Source organism: Papaver somniferum, chromosome 5 (assembly GCF_003573695.1).
Source record: "Papaver somniferum cultivar HN1 chromosome 5, ASM357369v1, whole genome shotgun sequence".
Lineage (NCBI taxonomy): Eukaryota > Viridiplantae > Streptophyta > Magnoliopsida > Ranunculales > Papaveraceae > Papaver > Papaver somniferum.
In genome coordinates this window covers 5,222,526-5,231,181 of record NC_039362.1, presented here as the reverse complement: position 1 = coordinate 5,231,181, position 8,656 = coordinate 5,222,526, and the positions used below count along the sequence as shown (strand labels likewise).

The 8,656-nt window shown below is 36.6% G+C and overlaps 2 protein-coding genes and 1 pseudogene across 2 annotated transcripts; 1 reads left to right on the top strand and 2 right to left on the bottom strand.

Annotated features, from left to right (window-relative positions):
• Window positions 1-201: 201 nt before the first annotated feature.
• On the bottom strand, window positions 202-4,055 carry LOC113280926 (protein COBRA-like). The gene is made up of 6 exons (XM_026529537.1): window positions 3,795-4,055; window positions 3,053-3,132; window positions 1,818-2,274; window positions 1,465-1,624; window positions 960-1,237; window positions 202-819 (listed from the first exon to the last, which is right to left on the bottom strand). The coding sequence occupies exons 1-6, from the start codon at window positions 3,904-3,906 to the stop codon at window positions 584-586; spliced, it is 1,323 nt and encodes a 440-aa protein (XP_026385322.1). The 5' UTR covers window positions 3,907-4,055; the 3' UTR covers window positions 202-583.
• Window positions 4,056-5,356: 1,301 nt separating this feature from the next.
• Window positions 5,357-6,841, top strand: LOC113278679. Its single transcript, XM_026527449.1, has one exon. It carries the CDS (start codon window positions 5,357-5,359, stop codon window positions 6,839-6,841), a length of 1,485 nt encoding a protein of 494 aa, XP_026383234.1.
• A 408-nt stretch (window positions 6,842-7,249) lies between these two features.
• LOC113278678 lies at window positions 7,250-7,984 on the bottom strand (annotated as a pseudogene).
• Between the last annotated feature and the right edge of the window lie 672 nt (window positions 7,985-8,656).

Below are 8,656 nucleotides of genomic sequence, written 5' to 3'. Positions count from 1 at the left end.
AAACTAGGAAAAGTGGTGGACTAAATATTTCTCCCCCTTCATCTTTTCCTCCTGGTCTCCTTGTTCTCTATTCTTCTTACCCCGCAAATAAAAAAGCACTGGAAGATTTTGAAAAGTGGTTGGATACTTGGGCTTAAGTGGACTAAACTATATTGAACTGGCCTTGGTGGACTAACTAACGAATTTCATTTTAAGGTGTGAATTACTAACATGTTCAATGAATTTGATGAAGTTGATCACTAATGTGTACAATCAGATACAACTATACATACAACTATATGTAATTATGAACACAACTGCTCTACCTAACGTATTGGCACTGAAAATAAACCCACTGATTAATACACATAGCGCACACAAAAAAAATATGTACAATAAATTCTCATGACCGCACCTGTGCAAGAGGCCACAACATAGCACGCGCACAAGCAATCTTCTGTTATCTCACCATACGCTTAGGCTGACACGACGTAGTTGTCAAAAACAAAACCTTCTTCTTCTTTTTCAGTAAGGCCCCAGATAATCTTTCACTAGACGACAGATAAGAATGCAAAAAAGCCAAGAAAGCTGAAACCACTTGAATCTAAGGAATAACTGCTCTGGAAGTAGAATTTGAAAGCCATGGGTAGGCATCAGGAGGTGGCATGACACAGTTATCACCATTGAAATAAATCCGTCGAGGAAAAGCCCATCCTTTGTCCAAGGTAAAACCTGCCTTATCCTTTTTAAAAAGTAGCTCTGATTGTACACTGCCCATAGGCCCTGCTTGCATTAGCAAATCATTGTAGTCTTTTATCCCCCATAGCATTGCGGTATCATCTGTATGCCAAAAATCATGACCATGATAACTTTTAGTTTGCCAAACAATTGCTCAACAGATTTCGAGAATACGATGAACATTTATTAGTAATAACTTTTCGTAAGTAGCAGGGTTTATGAAAGCTGGAGATTGAACTTACTTATGGATCCGTAAGTAGGTAAGCGTTTGTAGTTGAAGCTGAATACTTTTGTGACATTATCAAAATGTGGATGTTGGGCAACTAAATTCCACTGTGTATACTTCATCCTGTAATTAAGGTTAGTAATCGTGATCTTCACCCGCAAATACCCTTTATAGTTGGTCTTTACATGCCAGTGAATGCGGACAGGACACATATGGCTTGTACATTGTACTAAAGGTGTGAAACTATCTTTTCCAGGATGTGCACTAGTGGATGCTGAATGCGGCGAATCTCCCCTGTAAACCAATAGATAAAGAAAAACTTAGGCTGTGTTTGATTACATCTAATTCCATGGAAATAAGATGTTTTCCGTCATTTGATAAAAAGCGTGGTATAAAGTCTGTGTTTAACTTAATTTCATGGAAAATATTTCTTTGCCTCCCTTGGGAACTGTTTCCACGAATACACTTCCAGAAATTGTACACTCTGTAAAGAAAATGTAAATGATAGGTATGAGACTTACTCCACACAACTTCCTGGCTGAGTTGTATTATCTCGGCAGCCACAAGAGCATGTTGGACATGGGACAACAGTTTTGTTATAAAAGGCGGAGAGAGAAACACAGCATGGAGGAGTCTTTCGAGAGAGAAATTGAGAGTATGTGCAGGCAGCGTTCCATGTCACTGTCAAAAAAGATAAATGTCAGATTAAAACATGGGTATTTAAAATTTTGGATGCAGAAATAATAATTTACCAACTCAAAGTTTTTATCTTCTGAGGTTGTCTTGCAAACCAGGAAATGCAGTAAACAACAAAGCGGAATAATTAGATGAGAGATCACTTTGAAGTTTGAACACAATACAGCAAGGAACTTACTCAAAGCTTGAGTTTCTCTCCTACGATCCATCATTTTAAATTTACTTGGTTGGACGATCCTTGCAGGTCCACAAGAGTATCCAGGTCCGGGTGCGCTCAATGTGAAATTCCTTGGCGCTCTCACAGACTTGTTGGAAGTGCCTGAAGAACCGACACTAATCTGGAAAGTGCTAACTGCATTAGCTGGATCCTGAATCCATGAACTTATTACTCCTCCTTTGCAGCAATTTGCTATCTGTTGGTTGTAAGGAGTTCCTGGCAACAAATCCACAACCTTTGGGCTCTGTTTACAACAATGAGGGATGTTCCCCTTAAATCTCGAACAATCACCCTGCTCTGTTGTTTGAGCTCCCAACATGCCCCAAATCACTTCCTTTTCAGACCATGTCCATCCCAATGTCCATCCAGGGGCTTGGATATGACGATATCTCTGGAAGTTGAAGATTGATACAACCGCCTTCCATTCCAATACACAGAAAATTAGACGCCACAAGAGGGGAGAGAAGCACAAATCTAATAATCCATTCGTGCAAAGATTAACTTTGAGATAATATATGATGACAAAGATATATGTCAGATATCCAGGTCACCAGTATGTGCAAGGGAATAAACAATAAGAACTGACAGTCCCTGGCATGTCTTGACTAAGAAGGTATAATTGTTTGTATGACAGGTAGTGCATATAACACTACAAATCTAGTTACCTAAACTTAAGAACATCAGCTTACACCGATGTGAAGGAACATGGGATTTCCATGAGTACATCATAATTCTGCCAACATTGCTTAAAACCGGTACTTCAAAACCACCAAATTTTCTCACTATAAGCTTACACAAATTCTAACTCAATTTGGTAAGACAGTTAGGGGGAAAAATGAAAAAACCTGGGTTTAACAATACGCTCAATGAACAAGTTTTGTTTATCTATTGAAATAACTTGGATATTAATATTCGAAACAGTTCAATTTGTTTTGTCTGCAACTTAAATCAATACTCATAGAACTTGTTGAGAAACATGGAAATCAAGTCGCTAAATGGAATATGCTAACGCATTGACTGAACAAAACCTAAAAGTATGAATTGTTCAGAAAGTGTCGAGTTAAATCCTAAACACAGTCAGTACATCACTCTCTTGAGCATCAATTGAATTCATTAAAATGTACACAATATACATATCTAAAGGTGTTTCTGTTTATTAGTAGTAGTAGCAGTACTGGTCAGAATAATATACTTACAACATATCCATCTGGAGTCCAGCTCATGATATCCCACTTTATTGTGATGTTTCCATTTGGATCAAGAGAATCATAAGCTTCTGAAACAACGAAAACAAAATAAAAAATTACAACACTAACAGAAACACCAAAATAAGAAGGAACAGTTTAATGCCCATGTTCTTGCAACACATTAGAAATGTATTCTTTCATTACTAAGAGTGAACTCTCTCTATGCGATTCATTCAACCATTGTTAATTCTTATTACAAAATTTCAGAACTTCAATGTTAAATGTTCCAATTATGGGGAGAAGACACTACCTCATAACTCAGAAAGGAGATACTTTAACAAACATCAAACCAGAACACTAATGGCTTTGACTTAAACAGATAACCATTAGAAGCATATTTAGAACTCTATAGGCATCTATCTCTTTATCCAAAGGGAAAAACTCTATAGGCACCGTTACAGCTGAGCAATTTACTAATATGAAATTTTTCTTATAGATTTTATTTTTTGATAAAATTGTAATCAATTTTCAACAAACCAACCTGATAACAATCAAAATATAGAAACTAAAATTTAAAAAGTGAGAACCCATTAACATGAATAGATGATAAAAATTCAAATTTCAAAAAAAAAAAAAAAAAAAGACATCCTTTGATCAAACATCCAGCAAAACCCATTAACAACTGAGAGATAAAACCCAAAAATTAAATCAAAAACAGGAACAGAAACATAAAATGATTCAAAGAAAAAACCTGTTGTTGAAGGGAATACCAAGATCAGAAACAAAATAATGCATTTTGAGAAACTGCAGGTCCTAGAAATGAAGGTCGAACACAAACCCAAACCCATTGCTTCTTCTTCCATTGACCTTTCAATGCTTCACTTCTCCTCTGTGCAACAGAAGAACATACAGACTTGAACAAACACAGAGAAGAAAGAAAAACGCGGACTTGGACTTTGCCTTTCTTTCTTTTTTTCTTTTCTACCATATCTATATTTCTTTTTTTCAAAGCAAGTTGATTGAGATCAGAAATTACACTCCAGTGTGGGAGTCTGGGACCATGGTTTGGTTGCCTTTTGTTCATTGGGCTACATTATGGCCAAACTTCGGTAAACTCATGTAAACATAATTCTCTTGAATTTAAAAATCAGTGGTGTTACTGCCATTGTGATTGTGATGTTTTTGTTTTTTAATAAGGAATTGCTAAAAACGGAATAGTTTCTCTCTCATGAATGAGATATACTCCCTCCGTCCCACTCCTAAGTGACCTATTTGAAATTTGCACAATTTTTAAGGCAAATAGGAGAGAGAGATTTCCAATTGTATTTTACATATTTGTCCTTAAAAAATATTCTAATACCACTTCCCTCCAATCTCCAACTTTTCAATCACAACATCAAATTTCGTACAGAAAACAGAAACCCACCATATCCGTTTGGTCGGGTTTCCGTTCTCATTCGTTTGAGTTTGAAAAATTCTAAAAATCACTTTGATCAATTTAGTTTTTACAAAATCAAAAGTATACTGAACTTTCAAAAACAAGGTTCCAAAATCAAATTGAGATCTCTCTTCACTCATAAACTTCAGGTGATTCATATGTATGCATGTACTCCATCTGAAAAATCAACAAGAAAAGTTCATCAAATCTCCACCTGGAGTAAATTTCAAATCTGAAAAATATCAAATCAAATTCTCAAAGCAGGAGTACTGTACAGCAGGAAATCAATTTGAGATTCAAAATAAACAGAACTTCTAAGGTAAATCTCTAAATCTTTACCTCATTTTGAAATCATCTTATCCAATAGTTATAGAAACTGCAAGTGTATTAGAACTATTATGACAATCGATTACAGACTACAGTACATTGATTACATTGTAACCATGGAGCCAAGCCAATTGTTGTGGATTTTAGACTAAAAGCAACTGTCATGTGTGATTGCTCAGATATTTATTGTGGTTACTTTGAGAGATAATCCTAAAGGTTTAAATCAACTACATTATCGTTTAATCTTCAACTGTAAGCAGCTTCCGAAGTTTTCGAGAGATAATCCTAAAGGTTTAGACCAACTACACCCTTATTTTACATCAAAGATTTCTATGGTCAAACATCAGACTACTTGTCCAAGGTTGCATTCATAAACTAATGACCTCTAATTGAACTAATTGGCAATACCTTTTGAATTAATTAAGGTGATGGTGATAATCAAGGAGCTGGAGGAAATAGAGTTCATTACGAACAACGAAGAACTGGAGGAGTACATGATGAACAACGAGGAGCTGGATGAGATTGATTTCATCACAAACAACGAATAAATGGAGGAGTACCTGATGAACAATGAAGAGCTGGAGGAGATGGAGTTCAGTATGAACAACGAAGAGATGGAGGAGATGGATTTAAACCCTTGTTTTCTAGAAACAATCACACATGTAGGAGAATCAGATGTTCCAACCAGAAATAAAAAGAATCTCACAAATGAACAACGTCTAGATATTTTCCATTTCTTATTGAAGGAGAGTAAGAAGGGACGACCGCAAAAACGCTCAGTCCCAATGGCAGCGCAACTATTTTCAACATCAGAATCTACAGTAAAACGTATATGGAAACGAGGAAAAGATTGTGAAGCAAAGAAATTACCTTTTGACGTGTCTTCACGAAAACCAACCAGAGTTCGTCCTAAACCCAAGAAGGTTGATTTCAGCAAGATAATGGAAATACCATTGCGAAGACGCACCACCATAAGATCCATTGCCAAAGCTTTGAACATGCCCAAGTCAATTGTCCATAGATACGTCAAGAAAGGAGCGATTAAAAAACACACGAACGCAATAAAACCAGCCTTCACAGTGGACACGAAGAAAGCACGGTTAGAATTCTGTTTGGGAATGCTTGAGCTTATCCCTTACAAGGATAATATGATGACCAAGCCCATGTATGATGTTATACACATAGATGAGAAGTGGTTTTTTATGACAAAAGCAACAGAGAATTACTACCTTCATCCGGAAGAAACCGAACCATATCGTACATGCCAAAGTAAAAGATTCATTAAAAAGGTAATGTTTTTGGCAGCAGTAGCTCGTTCTAGATTTGATGAGTTCGGAAATGAAGTTTTTAATGGAAAGATAGGTATATTTCCTTTTGTAACAAAGGAGGCAGCAAAACGAACGAGCAAGAATCGTCCGGCTGGAACACTTGAAGATAAACCAATTGAATCTGTGAACAAAGACATTACAAGAGCTTGTTTGATTAACAAATTGTTACCAGCCATTCGGGAAAAGTGGCCAAACTACAATGGGGAAACTATATACATCCAACAAGATAATGCAAAACCACATGTTAAAGTGGATGATGAAGAATTTTTAAAAGAAGCGGCAAAAGAAGGTTTTGATATTAGATTGAGATTCCAACCTTCACAAAGTCCCGACATGAACGTTCTCGATCTTGGGTTTTTCAGGTCTATACAATCATTACAGCACAAAGAGGCTCCCACTACTGTTGGCGAACTTTTATCGGCTGTGGATAAAGCATTTAATGAATTATCGGCACAAACTCTGAATGACGTATTCCTCTCGTTGCAACTATGCATGGTAGAGGTTCTAAAGCTTCGTGGAGGAAACAATTATAAATTGCAGCATATAGGGAAAAAGAAACTTGCACGCATTGGTGAACTTCCTACTCAAATCGAAGTGGATAAGAATTTGGTGAAGGATGCAACTAATTACCTTTCATGTTTAAGACATTTCTGCAAGGATGAGAGTATTGCTGGCGAAATACATGGCAACAATATCATTATGTAGTTTCTGCAACAAGCCTTCCAGATGCTAGCATACATTGTGTTGGAGACTTGGAGTAGAATGGTTCAGTCAAATTTTTCATGTGGAATTATCAAAACAGAAAAGAAAAACAAACATGCATATTATTCAGATTTTTGGACATACCAGGAACCCGGCATCTGTAACATATGTAGCCTTCTCATGGTACCCTGAAATTTCCTTGCCCTATCAAACAAAACATCAAGTGATGTATGTGAGATTTGACTTCAGGCTAACCAATCAATAAAGTCACAATAATACACAGCAGGATTAAAAAATTAAAGAAAAGAATCTGTGATTTGTTTATCTCTTATCACCAATGCAACTACATGTCTACATGTAAACATAACTAACTAGTGTCTAAGAGTCAAGAAATCACATAACATACCACGTCTAAGAGGATATTAAAAGCTTTGAAGTCATACTGAACTCCATCTCCTCCATCTCTTGGATTAGGAGCTTTTCAAGGACATTTCCTGAATTAATATCCTCTAACAAACTCTCCTCACAGGCATCTTTAAGGTCCATAATGTCGTACTTGTGTGCAGCTCCAAGTAGTGCCAATCGATGCCTTCAAAAGTCATCTTGTTTTATGGTCCCGTACAAGTAACTGAGCAAGGCCATACAAGATTCTACAGATATGTCCTCTATATCAACCATGGAAGACTCTTTCTCTTTTAGATCATGTAAGAACATACTCTGAAATACCGGAGAAGATGCAAATAAAATTTCCTTGTGTGCTCTTAGTGTGCCACCCAACGTGTTAATAGTGACATCGGCGAGTATTTCCTCATTGAGCATGCGGGAGAGACAGCGGAGTGTCCGCTGTGTTGCAAGAGATTGTGTTGCTCCATCGCCAGGCCATATCGAAATGGGATCACCACCCTGAAATTTGAAGAAAGTTCGGAACAGCTTAAACAAGGGAGAATCATGACTATTTGGTGGAGTGCCGAAGTATAAAAATATGAAGCTCACATCAAGTTGACATATTTTCAGGTCCAGAAATTCAACATCAATGACTATACGACTAGGGAGGGTGCTAACGGGTTTATTACCTGCTCCACGCGCGGGAGAGAAAGTATCACATAGTGCACGAACCGTAAATGCATTAATCAAGACTCCTTTCATCACATTCGTCCAATTCAGAAGGTGGAGAAATCCTGACAAAAGTGTTGTCCCTCTTTTGAGCAATATTTTCAGCAAACTTAAGAATCAAGAGCTTCAATCAGGAAACAAATGAAAACCCAATTAAAATCATTAGTGAATACAGAGGATCTATAAACTTAAAAATCAAGAGCTTCAATCAGGAATCAGTTGAAGTAAACCGGAAACCAATTCAGGAAAAACAATACTTAAATCAAAACTATTACAAAAAAATCAAGAGCTTAAATTTACCCTAAAAATTATCCAAAAGGGTAGTCACCCAATCACTAATCCAGAGATAGGGTTTGCTATATCATGGATTTCTTTCAAGCAGCAACAACAACAACCTCTGTGAAGTAAAACCGACAAGACTATTCAGATCTGATATCAACTGAGAGAATATGAAATAAATTCAGAAAAAGAGAAGAAGAAAATTTAGCTTCACCTCAATTAGGGAAGAGGTTTCATGGTGGAGATTTTCTTCCTAGTCAGTGAAGAGAAAATACAGTACAAGTTTTTCTTCGGAGAGAGTATTTCATAAAAGAGAAAATACAAATTGTATTTACAGAATAAAGACACACAGATGCAACTAGTTAGAAACAACATTGGATGTCAAAAATGTTACCTCATCAAGATGAATCTGAGTCACCTTGCTGC